Genomic DNA, 14,225 nt, shown 5'->3' with positions numbered 1-14,225 from the left:
CATAGGGTTCGAGCAGGTAACAAAAAATAGCTGGTATTCAATATAGCACAAAAGCTCGCATTATTTTTAAGCTAAGTACCGAAAACCTAAAATCCTGGCTTACTTTTTTAATCGAACCGCTGATAAATTGCGCATATTGCGTATCTTTCAGTATTTTTATTATTTCAAGTACAAAATACTGTGATTCTTATGTAATTTTAATTCAAATGCAAAAGGTATTTCATGTAATAACTTCGAAAATACAAATTAAAAATCATTTGTAATGCGTATTTAAAGTACATTTACTTAAAATACTGCCTTGTGTCAAGTAAAATTCAAACTTTCGCGGACGATGCATTGCTGCACAGGGATAAAAACAACGAGTGCAACAGAAATGCGCTGAAGGGAGATCTGAATGCTTTGAACGACTGCTGTGATACTTGGCAAATACAGTTAAATTTCAACAAATGCGTAGCAGTGAACTTTTGGGAAAAGAAAGAGTTTAACAAAGAAACGTATTCAGAAAATCGAAGAGAGATATTAAATGTATTCGATGCCTACTTACTGTGGAAGAAAAGATAAATAGATTGTGTAAGTGATATATACTACAATAGGACAGTTCATCCTCAACAGGAATCCTCATGAAATAGTCCGGAACACAAAAGAGGAGTTGCCAGGCAAAATTCTTTACGAAAGTCTTGTTTGTGTTACTACCTCTTCGATAAACTGGAATGGAGATCCCTATCAGACCGAAGACTGAAAAATAAACTAAACCTTTTAGATAAATTCAAGGGTAATGTATTTTCTAACGAAGGTAGTCTTATCTTACTAACGCCAGCATGCTTCGGTAGATCGAATCATATAAATAAAATAAGATAGATAGACTGTAGAACAGACAGATTCAGAATGTTTTTTTCCACGATCTGTAAGAGACTATAAAGACAGCATTAGAACTCACAAATAGATTTGGATGACTTGTATTGTAGCTTACTAACTTATGTATACCTAAATGCATGTTTCTGAATTTTCTTATTTTACATCTAAATAATACCCTACGAGCCACCCCTAGGGTGTTTGGCAGGGGGTGATCAATCACCAGCAAGCAGCATCAAATTGGATTCCCACATGTACACCACACGGTCCAAAAAACATTACGCATACGAAGTAGGTTACGTAGTAGGTATAAATTGGCTTTATCGGATCTGTTTGTCAACACATCTCCATTATCGTTTCTCAGCGTACATACGGTAGATCTTTTACCTTGAACTTCCCGAATATAAGACCAAAAGGCTTTTGGGTTATCCCGTAATTGCTCTACCAGCCTTTTCTTTTAAAATTCGTGAATGCATTCCTGAACGCTTCCTTCGTGGTGGCTTTAGACAACTTATATTGTTTAATTATTAACTCGCGTTCTTTAGCGGGTAAATCAGTGCTTTTTCATTTTAGCAAGGAACGCTCTCTGTCGCATCAATGGCTTTCTCACTGCCGCCCGCGTCATACCATCTCTGTTCGCTGCCTTCTTTTTTGTTTTACTAGAGATGTATTCCCGAAGTCACGAGCGAAAGAAAAGCTTTCCGGGAACCCTCTAAATTTAACTTTATTATTGATTCTTGAAACGTGGAGAAAGAAAGGTGGATGAATCTTAGAGCCCCCGCGCACTGCGAACTTTCACAAAGCAACTATTTAGTTGCTTTGTGGAAGTTCAAATGAAACACACAGAATTGACTGTGGTCCCGCGCACGGGCGACTTTTTAGTTGCCGCAACTAAATAATTGCGTTCGGATCTACTCTGAGGGTGAGTAAACTGTTGCCGGCAGGAATAGATCGCGTGGGTTTTTGCCCAACTCCGCGCACTGTCAGCTTTTCAGTTACTTGACAGCCCTTGCTCGGAGCGCATCTTGGACAGTGTTTTGCTGGACGCATTTTGCAAAGGTCGCATAGTTTTTAAGTTTTGGGGTTATTTACGGTAATTTAAATTACTGAACATGCTCTGGATTGTGTTTGGAAGCCATATATTCACAACTTTACTTACTTGCATTATGTGAATACCCAACAACCTCAGAATAATCGTTGCTAACGGCTTTCGGGAGCAGCTGTGTGTTGCGATTTGTCGTGCGAGCTTTCGCGTCCATTGCAGGGCCTATTCATCGCCTGATGATGCGGCTTCTCCCGAAAGCCGTTAGCAACGATGCCCCTCGCTGCGAAAACCTACGTTCCAAAACCTCAGAATAATTTTACTTACATAGTTACACCTTCCCTGCATTTAACACCTTTCATTAAATTTTCTTCATCTTTATTTTCTTCATACTCGTGAGATTCTTCGAAATTCTTTTCTTCACTTTCCTATACTTCTTCTTTCTACTTGTCCAGCTACAACTGTTTCACGGCATATTACATAGTGGACCACGGATATCTATTGTAGAGGCTATATAATGTTAGGCCTTGGAATTTCTCGCATTCCATCTACGTTTCTGATCTTGATTCATTTCTTTTTCTTCGTTCAAGTCGTCACCTTCAATTATTACATGTTAGATTAAACGAAAGTTCTATGAACTTCTCCTACCAATTTTACATACAGTATAGTTTATGTAAATGACTCTAAAAAAGGGAATAGTCCACAAGGACAAATACTGTACCCAAACCTTTTGTTCCTTTGCTTATTTTTTTCGCTGTCTCAGAATGAGAGCAACAACACATCAACCCAGCGTATAATGTTATTCACGTATTAGGCACTAGAAAAGTATTTTAATGCTGCCCTTATGAGCAATTCAGACTTTCATACACAGCTAACTGTTCTTCATAAATATTTTTAGCATAAACGTCATTTGTGAATCTCTCTCTTAAGCCGATGTCCCACGGTCAAATTTGCTTCAAATTTTGATGCAACTGACGCGCACCCTGTCCCGCGGTCAAAATTTCATCCAACTGGCTTTTGGCCCAATCGTTTGTACAAAACACCGTTTTGTCCAAATGGATAGGACAGGTTCTAAATTTTCATCCAATTAGATGAAACCAACCAATCAATGCCTTTGACAAAAAAGCATCGCCAAGCGCTGACACACAGGCCAAATAGGTTAAACTTATTTATCGTCTGCATAAGCATTTTAATTAATAAATATATATATCATGGACACAAAAATAAATTTTGTTTTATTCCACACAGTATGCATTAAAACCCAACCTGTTTCCACCTTTTCAGGTCATTATTATAATCGGAAACCTCTTGATAAAGACAGGAAAAGGTCGAAACCTGTTGAATTTTTTCATTAATACTGTATTGGATACTAAAAGGTTTAGTTTTTAATTTATAATGTCACCATACCGCGAATTGAACTCACAAAACATTATTTCAAATATATGTATACGTTCGTGATCGTGTATTTCATCGCCTGACGTGGTCTTAAAAGTAAAAATGAGCAAAAATTAGTCTCGATAGTCTCTCAACCAGGAAATCCGTAATAACGAGTAGATGTTTAATAAGAAGGAAGCGATCTTTAGAATTGCAATACAAGGAGGATGTTTTGGAAAGAATTGAAGTTTTACTTAATGAATCGATGCCGAATTCTAAAGGTTAGCTTTGAGGAGGGCATGCAATCCGAGCGAGAAGCTAGAGAAATGACTAATATGAAATTACGATTATACCTGTGAAACACTACAGCTGCCCGTTTCGATCACTAGGATTGTAGGATAAGGACATTATTGTAGCAACTGCTAGATTAGGAGAGAAAAAATGTGATTTCAATGCACGTTTATAGCACTATTCATAGCATCTTCTCGACTACAATGTCCATCATTTATTAATAACATTTTACTCGCGGGAATAAACTGCCTCACGTTTGTATCCCGGCGTTTTATTCTGCCCTCAACCTTGCTGATAAGGGACATGAAAATATCCTCACTTATCGTCAATTATTATCGATAATATACGGAAACATCGGCGACCAACTCCTTCTCAAACATGATTAGCACGCTTATTCCAACGCTTTCATATCCCCTTTCCAGCCAAGGCCAAGTTCAACATTCCTTCTGTTTTCTTTTTTTCGCCTCTAAATGTTCAAGAGGCCTATTCAGACAATTTCGACTGCTAAAAAAGACGGAATCCTTCATTTCCGCAAGCTTCCAAATTTGTTTATATAAATTTCGTCTTTCGTTTGTTTTTGGTCCAAATGAGATGCATCGTGGGACATCCCCGTCCCGTTGCATACAAATTTTTGCATCAAAATTTTTGTCCATGTAATTTTTGTCCATTTTTGTAAATTGGACCATGGGACACCGGCTTTAGACTCCTCGGTAAGACATTAAGAATTTTTTTCTCCTCGTTACAGCCTGTGTCAGATATCCATTCCAACGATGCGATTAACTGTCAGTAATAGCATGCGTAAGACGGTGAGAAATAATCAGTTTCATCGCTAAATTAGTACTTTTGGTAGAATGGAAAAAATAGTAAAATATGTTACACCCATAGAATTCTGTAACACATTTAAATATTAAACATGGAAACCAAAGGAATAGTTAAAGCTTTGAAGTGTGCAATCAAGCTAAGTGGTCACAGCAAAATGCATAAAATGTCGCGACGTGAATAACCTAATGTCATTAATAAAATCACCGTTGGTAACATATTGTATAAATTCCTTCGAAAATAATGGATATGTGCCTCCGTAGACTTTCTCCAGAAGAGTACGAAGTCCTTCCCCTTCGATATCTAATTACAGTACAAACAAGTAATTTGAGGAAAGTTGCACCTTTTCAGCCAATTATTTTCCCTAAATCAATAACAACAACAATTTTATGCAGCCAAATATTTGTTTCCCTAAATCAACAAATTAACAACTGTCTGAAATACAGACAGTCAGCATTTGTTCTTAGTTGAATAAAGGTAAAGGTGTTGATATGCTCGTCTTGAAATTAGTGAAACGCTATGAAAAAAGTTGTTCAAGATATTCGTTTAAATTCATGCAATGCCTCCATAACAGTTATCTTTGTCTCATTTTTCGATTTTTACCATTGTCCAGCATTTATTTTATTTTCTCACAAGCAAGACTCACATGTGCCTTTTTCATTTTAGCGTGGATGCTCTTCAACGCTTAAGAGCTTCCATAATGTTAACAAAATTGTTCCAGGCGTCATTGTCCCCGATGTTGAGACTGACGTTTTTGAAATCAGTGAATTTGTTCGACTGCTTTAACCCTTCAAAATCCGCCATATGGAATAAATAGATCGTTCATCTCGACGCAGGTTATCTATCGGAGATTATGTGGAACTGTAGGTGTCATCAAGGAGTAGTCATCATAGCGAGTAACGCAATCAATTCTATTCATTGAGACACCGTTGTTATCCTTTGCAGTACGGCGAAAGAATGGCATTTTGAGACCATACAAACATAGTATCAGTAGTTAGAGACTGAGAGAGTATTCTGGTGAAGTAAGTGAAGCCTCGGCGTGGAAATGAGCGGTACGAGACGGCGAAATCATGCTCGAAACTCACTCAAACAGCCCGCCACCTTCCGAGCCCATTCCGAAGTATAGTTCACAAATTCACAGAAACGCTGTTTAAAGACGTACTTGATCGCACGATTGGAAGGAGTGCGAAGCAAACGATCATTTTTGATGATCGGATTGATTGATTGATTTTCAAATTGCAGTCGTAGCGGTAACTTTTCGGGAGGGAGGCCCCCCCGCTCGGAGGGTCAGCGAGGGTGAGATCGTCGAGGAAAGGGTTCCGGATTCGCGACCCTTCGGAGGGTGGGCCACGCCCATCCTGGGAGTACCTGCTCCATGGCCCCACGAAACGTATCTTAACCACTGGTTCTTCTAATCATTATTTGAAATTTCTAATTCTAAACCATTGCCAATAAAATAAAGTAAATTCATGAATATTTGAAATTATTTATCCGAGTTACACTGCCCACCTCTGATACATAAATCCGACTCACAATGTTAAAAATCACTATGTGCTACATTGGCTAACAACTGTCGTAGCCAAACTTGTAAAAAAATGTAAAATTTTAACTATAAATAAAAACAACCAAAATATTGCCCACAATGTAACATTCCTCAACTTTGACTATAGCTGTTCATTTATCTGATTTTGATAACTTTTGACGATAGATTTTTTGAGATATTGCCTTTTTTAGGGAAAATGTAATTTTTCATGGTTCAAAGTCGTATTTACTGAAAAATCAACAATATTGGAAGTAATTAAAATAACTTTACGAAATGCACTACTCATCAAGCTAGCATTAGTTCTCGTAGTACTTTTCATGGCTGTTAAATATTGCCTAAGTTGGCACCATTTAGCGATTTTTGACAGCTGTAAAATTAGTATTACGTTTCCCATTAGAATTTAAAAATGTCCGCTCTATTTAGGGAAAGTAATAAGAAACAGCTCATCATTAAATATGTTATCGTTACTGTAGTCTCATTATTGTCCAAATCTTAGACATTTCCAAATTTCCCCTATCTCGCCAAAATGGTCATTTTGGTGCTTTCGTTATGAATGCTTCCACGAGTTGATGTAAATGAAGGCGTAGATCTTCCGGGCTTCACACCGCGTTGGTCCATATTTCTTCCGCACGTCGGTTTCGCCGGCGTTGCAGTCGGCTTCTTTTGGTCACTGAAGTAGCGATGCACCATCTTTTCCGCCTTATACATCTTATCCGTCAGTCAACTCGGTCCTGTGGGAAAAAGCCCCAGCTCCCAATAGGCTGTTGGAGATTGCCTATTTTCTCGAATCACGTTCCCACACCTGGGGCCGTATTCTGCATTTTGTCGGTACCGCACCAATCTGGGGCCGTATTCTGTATTTCGTCGGTACCGCACCGATCGGTTTCCCTTTCAAGCCCACCGACTGGACATCATTCCGTACCGACAACGGTTTCCGTACCGACGACGGCACTTTCAGCGATTCTGTAAGGTCGTCGGTTTCAAACCAGTCGGTACGGTTCCCCTTCCTTCCCAAACAGGGAAAATCCGAATATATCCGAAGTTAGAAGTCATCTAACGTGTTACCACCAATGAAAGAAGGGTCAAACAAGTGAAGACTCACTGGCACAGTATTTGGTCGTCATTCTCAATCTTTTTATTTGCGGAAATTACGACTTACTGCTAGATTAAGATAAGCGATATTGGATAAGTTGTTAACAATGCTTATATAATGTGTGGTAGTAATGCTGTACCTACAGAATCGAAGGAAACAATATTACAACATCACAATAAAGTTTGTATGTGATGGAGATTGTTGTTGCTAAAATGAATTATTAAAACTATCCTTGAGATCGTAGTTTCTTTTTTTAAATATTGGTTCCGTATATTGCTATTTATTCATGATTTGTTAATATAGCTGTCATTAAGTAAGTTCCGTCTAAATGTTATCAACGGAAGGTTATGCCATTGGCACCGTAGCAGATGAAAATAACAAACCATGGAACGTGAACGTAGGATTCAAAAGCAAATGTAAATGTCATATTAGAGGAACAAGTTAGGAAATTGTTATAAAAATATGGAGCTGGGTGTAATTAAAAGAAGTGTAATAACGGAGGAAGTAAAGAAATTGTGATTGGGTGAAATACATATGTTTAAGTTGCGCATTCCAAGTGAGAGAAAATGATAATATTGCGGCGAACCTCATACTTATTAACAAATATCTTCTTTTATAGTCAAGGGAATCAATGGCTGACGATAAAATGAAATATAGTTGCCTGTTACAAATGAAAGAAACTGATACCGTTGTGACAAACTTCATACTTAAATAAAAAGATCTTATTTCTATGCCGAGAGAAACGCCAAATGATGATTGAGTGAAATAATAGTTGCCTATTCAGAGTGAGATAAAGTGATAACATTGCGGCAAAACTCATATTTAATCAAAAATATCTTTTTTATGTCATAGGAGCAAATAAATGATGACAGAGAGAAATAAATCCTATCACAAGCGAGTGAAAGTGGTAACATAAATGAGAGAAAGTCATTATATGTTAGCAAACCTCAATTTATTAACCAATATCTTATATTTCTGTCAAGGTAATCAATATAGATGATGACACAGTGAATTATAGAGGCGTATTCGAAGGGGCAGAAAAAGATTACATTGCAGCAAACCTCATTATTTACTCGGTGAGGAGGTAAAAACAAAATAAAACGTACAATGCGCACCATGCGTTCATGAAACCCACTAGTCGGTGGCCGTACCGACACCTTTTTGCTGTCAGTACGGCTACCGACGATCTCCCGTCCTCACGTCGGTGCCGCACCGATCGGGTTCGTACAGAACCGTACAGTACCACTGCTTGCCGGGAGTCGGTGTGACGTCGCACCCGACGAATCGGTGCCGCACCGATCGGTTTGGAGTTACAGAATACGGCCCCTGTTTCCCTTTCAAGCCCACCGACTGGACATCATTTCGTACCGACGACGGCACTTTCAACGCTTTCAACGATTCTGTACGGTCGTCGGTTTCAAACCAGTCGGTACGGTTCCGTCCCCAAACAAGGAAAAACGGAAGATATCCGAAGTTAGAAGTCATGTGACGGGTCACCACCAATGAAAGAAGGGTAGAAACAAGTGAAGACTCATTGTTTTGCAGTTTGTAGTCGTTGTTTTAAATCTTTTTACTTGAGGAAATTACGAATTATTGTTAGATTAAGATAATCGATATTAGGTAACTTGTTAACAATGCTTATATAATGTGTGGTAGTAGGGTAGTAGTGCTCTGCCTACAGAAGTGAAGGAAACAATATTAAAATATCGAAATATAGTTTGTATGTGATGGAGATTGCTGTTGCTGGAATGAAATACTGAAATAATCATTTAAAATCGTATTTTCTTTTTTTTTAAATATTCGTTCCGGATATTGCTATTTATTCAAGATTTGGTGATATAGTTTTCATTAAGTAAGATTCGTCCAAATGTTATGAACGGAACGTTATGTCATTAGCACCTTTGATGACGAAATTCACATGCCATGGAATGTGAACGCAGTATTCAAAAGCAAATGCAAATGTTATGTTAGAGGAACAAGTAAGGTAATTTTTATAAAAATATGGAGCTTAAAGTATTAAAAGAAGTGCAATGACGAGGGAGTAAAGAAATTGTGAAAAATATATGTAAGTTGCGCATTCCAAGTGAGAGAAAATTATAATATTGCGGTAAACCTTATACTTATTAACAAATATCTTCTTTTATCGTCAAGGGAATCAATAGCTGACGATAAAATTAAATATAATTGCCTATTAAAAATGAGAGAAAGTGATAAAATTGAGGAAAACTTCATATTAAATTATAATTATTATATTTTTACGCCAAGGGAATCAACAGCTGATTGTACAGTGAAATATAGTTACCTGTCCATAGTGCGAGAATGTGATAACATTACGGCAAACCTCATATTTAAATAAAAAGATCTTATTTCTGTGTCGAGAGAAATGCCAAATGATGATTGAGTGGAATACAGTTGCCTATTCAGAGTGAGATAAAGTGATAACATTGCGGAAAAACTCATATTTAGTCACAAATATCTTTGTCAAGGGAGTAAGTAAATGATGATAGAGTGAAATGAAGCCTATTTCAAGCGAGCGAAAGTGGTCACATAAATGAGAGAAAGTCATAACATGGTGGCAAACCTCCTGTTTATTAACCAATATCTTATGTTTATGTCAAGGTAATCAATAGTTAATGACACTGTGGAATATAGTGGGTTATTCAAAGGGGGAGGAAGATATAACATTACGGCAAACCTCATACTTACTCGTTGATGAGGGGAAAACAAAATAAAACTTATAATGCGCACGGGGAAATTCATGAATCCCACTAGTCGGTGGCCGTACCGACACTTTTTTGGTGTTGGTACGGCTACCGACTATCTCCCGTCCTCACGTCGGTGCCGCACCGATCGGATTCGAACAGAATCGCACGGCTGCTTGCCGGGAGTCGGTGTGACGTCCCACCCGACGAATCGGTGCCGCACCGATCGGTTTGGAGATACAGAATACGGCCCCTGAGCGAGGGAATAGTTATCTCCCCTATTGAGTTTGTTTTCTCTCTTTGTAATCTCATTGGCCTCTCATCTAATCGATGGAAGGAATGATAAGCTACGATGCACAGAATATCTTCCTCATTTCGCCATTCTCTTATGAGTTTAAAATAAAAAGAACGCGAAAGTGGCCTCCCACTTTTCATGAGCTGGTGACTTTATTACAGTTCCGGTCACTTCACTAGTTGAGGCAGAACCGCTCGATGACAGAAGGAATCGCACGCAAGAGTGTGCACGACGAGGAAACGCGCGTGGTGGATGCGCAGGGACGATATTTGATATTTATATAAGTGGTGACCTGGGGGTCTATTCTCTAACTCGAAGCTCCCGTCGTGGTACCTTCGAACTAGCTACCAGAATTGGCTACCAACCCTATTCCCTAACTGGGAGTAGCTAATTCATACCGAGAATTTCTGGTAGCTTTCTCAGACCGGATATGGGGTATGAGAAATATTTCGTGCGAACTCAGTTTTATTGTTAGAGCCAATGAAATCGCTCGTTTCATTGTGTTGCCTGCGGGAAAATCATAATGTAGTCGTTCTCGGCTGACTTTTTCTTCTAGTTGAAATTAATGTGCTTTGTAAATTACGAAATGCTGAGTGCCTTTAGCTTTCATAATAATAGAAATACGTAGAAATAATTATATTTGGCTAAGCGGCTTTTATATCAATTCAATAGTTTCGATCGATGCAGCAGTTTATGTCACGATTGATAATCATGTAGGCCATGTAATAAGGCCAGTAAATATAATAAAGAGAAAATGTTAGTAAACTACCAACACATTAAACCAATGCTATGACGTTTTCGTTCTAATTCCCGAGAACTTTTCACTCATCGCTCCTTATGCTTTTGCATGTTAATTGATGCAAAAAAATTTATGACCAACTGTTTCTGTGCAGAGATAGTTCCTTCTTGCACTGCGAGAGAATGTCGCAATAACATGTACATACGATAAGTATATTATTTCGGGAATATCTTCAACAAAGTTAATGGGAAGGTGGAGAAAATTATGTTTGAAAGTTACGTCATTTCACTCAGATTGGCCTAAGCAATCATTTTAGGCTCACAATATGCTTCAAACGATATTTACACAAAACTCTACTGTCGTGCCATTCTCACGACGGCTAAATTAATATTTAAATGGTTTTATGAATCAGTATTATATGCCAACCGCCAACCTTGCACCATTGCAAGCAAGGGCGATTCATTAGAACTTGACCGTCATTATGAAAAAACAACCTATTAAACGTAGTTCCTTCTCTCAATATTAAAGTCATATTATATTATCGTTTTTGTGATGACTTCCTCCGTGGTCCTCTGGAATATCCATGGCTACACTTTCTCAAAATTCAAAACAAATACACCAACTTAACTACCGGCACTGAAATTAAATACGTACATACGGCCAAAGACACAAATGAAAGCAGAATGATATCATGAACACATTTATTCATTGGAATAGCAAAAAAATTATTAATTACTATCATGAAACACCTTACATTGCATTATAACACAATAATATCCACCTCTCTACGGTCTGCATCTATGTAACCCTTAACTCTCTTCACACAGTCACTTCAATAAAAAGATCGTTGCTGATAATGCACGGTAAAGTTAATCATAAATGTATAAACACTTGAAAAAATAAGACATCCATCTCTGTGCAGTGGATACATTGGCATTGGTAATGATTTCAAAGCATCAATTTGTACTGTCACTACAACACAGTCTCTCGCAGCATCAATAATAATCACTGTTTTCGGGGTTTTTCTTCTCACTAGTAATGACTTCATGCAAAATAAGATTTCACTTGAAATAAAATGATTGAAAGCAACATTTTTCTTCTCCAAATAATGAAATCAACTCGTTAACGCGATCGATAGTTCACTCCGAAACATACATGTTTAGTCACGAAATTTGTCACTCATGCCCCCTACTTTGTTAAGAATACAATAATTGAAGGCTTCAAATAATTTACGCAGCATTCCCGACCTCATTAAAGAAAATAATTACGCAAAACAACAAAAATAGTCAACACTTTTCTTGTTTACCACTCAATCGCTAGCCGTGTCAAGAAAGACTGATGGGATAGAACAAAAGATTAGCGACACGCGCCACTTGGTTCACGGCGGTTCATAGGAATTCCCATGGCCCTATGGGAATTCCCTATGTATTTTGATGGTAGCTAGCTGAAGCGCGGGGTTCGAGGGCGCGCTTCGCGAAGCTACCGTGGTAGCTAGTTTGAAGCTACGGAAGTAGCTTCAAATCCCATAGAGAATAAGGGTTGGAGCCTAATAAGCTACCGGTAGCTTCTGCAAGCTCCCTTCGCCGGAGCTTCAGCGTTAGAGAATACAAGTGGGAGCAAGTAGCTTAATTAAGCATCTTTCCACCAGAAAGCTACCGCGCTTCGAGTTAGAGAATAGACCCCCTGCTCGGAATGAGTTCCTGACGTAGTCAAATTAACTGTGAAAGACTTAATTCCGTTGATAATTGGCAGCGAATAGCTCGAGAAGTCGCCAAAAGATCGAAAAAAATGAAAAAGACAGGTATTTTTATTTTTCAAACTCTATCTAGTCGGCAATAATTAAAATAGCGTGCGAGGCCATTCCTTTGTCTGCGATAAATACTGCCTTGATGACTAATGGCCTCGATCTGTGCTTAAATTATGGTTGCAGAGGGAAATAGTTCTGCTAATGCTACTTACTGGAGCACCCACAGGATTTCTATAACTTGGTTTCCTATCCATCACAGGAGCATATTCCCATCGCAGAATAAGCTGGTGTCCTTCCTGGCCATGGGAGAGGGCTGGCACAACTACCACCACGTGTTTCCCTGGGACTACAAAACGTCGGAATTTGGTGAATCGCTCAACGCCACCAGGGGCTTCATCGACTTGTGTGCGAGCATTGGATTGGCGTACGACTTGAAGACAGCACCGCCTCGGCTGGTTGAGCAGCGGGCCAGGCGCACCGGCGACGGCTCACACGCCTCATGTACTCCTCACAATAAAGACGACATTCACTCATCTTAATCGAGGGTTGTGCTACCTCCATACTCAACGTAGCCTTGCACCGCGGTTCAACTTTCAGTGTAAATAAATACAAGAGCGATTTTCGACTTTGGCGCATGCGCACAAGGTTGTAACAACGGAATGCCAGACTACTCGATGGGTCTGATTGGCTCGTCCCCACGGTGGCGATTGTTTTAATATAGTTTATTTCGATCAGAAAGTATACTCCCATTCAATATCATGCTCTCGGAGATGGAGAAGTACTATATTTTTAATCTATTTTTGGTTTATCCTTCGCCTCCATTTGACTTTTGCTGAACAAATACTCAAGTTTCAACGTTTGCTTAGCTTTTCGTGAACTGCGTTGCCACCCTGAGCGCTCTTGTCTTTTTTACTCTGAGGGCTCAACCATCTTTTTACCCTTCCCTACTCTTGGCCTTTTTGCCCAAAGACCTCACCTCGACAATATTACATCACGTAATATTGTCGAAGTATGAGTAATTATCTTGCAGACAGAACAAATACGAACAACGGTTGGGATAACTGCATATCGGATTGAGGGGGAGATGTGGAATACCCCCTCACCCCGTAATTTCTGGAAAAATAGTGGAGATGGTAAACATCGAGATGGCTCTCAAAAGCAAGTTCTCGTTTTAGCAACAGTTCAACAATCTCCTTTTGGGACCATTGGATAATATGTAAGAGCCTACGCAGTCGCATCATCGCCGAAATAACACCAAGGCGCTGCGGAGAGTAGCGAACTTGGCGAACTCCTCCTCATCTCCAAAACAGCGACCTTTATCCGATGATCGTCCCTTCTGTCATAATTTGTGACCTCCGTGACGTCGCGTAAAATCAGCGTTCGCTATTTTATTGTAGGGGCATCTACACTCAGTTCAAAATCTCTCAAACCAATTTAAATGAAGAAAAGGTATCATATTAATAGATGACACCATTTCTTATCCAATTTAAATATTACAATAGCGTCAGCAGGTGTTTAATCTTTAACATTTTCCAAGAGAAATTAAAAACACTGTTACTTAGAAATTTTTGTCATTTTTACAAGTCTGTGCCTAGACAACGGCGCATTAATATCGCGATTGACATCCCGTTCTTTGATTTCCAATCATTTTTGCAAAAGTTCAGCTTCCTACCTCTAAACACGTCATTTATCAGTTATGCCCACTTTTTTCGATTCTAGTTCACGATG

General features: G+C 38.9%; 1 protein-coding gene across 2 annotated transcripts in view; it reads left to right on the top strand.

Moving 5' to 3' along the window:
- Positions 1-13,051, top strand: part of LOC124170799 (acyl-CoA Delta-9 desaturase-like) — a 73,524-nt gene extending 60,473 nt beyond the window's left edge. For both annotated transcript variants that reach the window (XM_046549764.1, XM_046549765.1), the window contains exon 6: positions 12,757-13,051. In XM_046549764.1, coding sequence (XP_046405720.1) covers positions 12,757-13,036 — 280 coding nt within the window. In that variant the 3' untranslated portion in view covers positions 13,037-13,051. The remainder of the gene's footprint in view (positions 1-12,756) is intronic.
- Positions 13,052-14,225: the final 1,174 nt, after the last annotated feature.

This window comes from Ischnura elegans, chromosome X, assembly GCF_921293095.1.
Source record: "Ischnura elegans chromosome X, ioIscEleg1.1, whole genome shotgun sequence".
NCBI lineage: Eukaryota > Metazoa > Arthropoda > Insecta > Odonata > Coenagrionidae > Ischnura > Ischnura elegans.
This window is presented reverse-complemented; position numbering and strand designations above follow the sequence as displayed.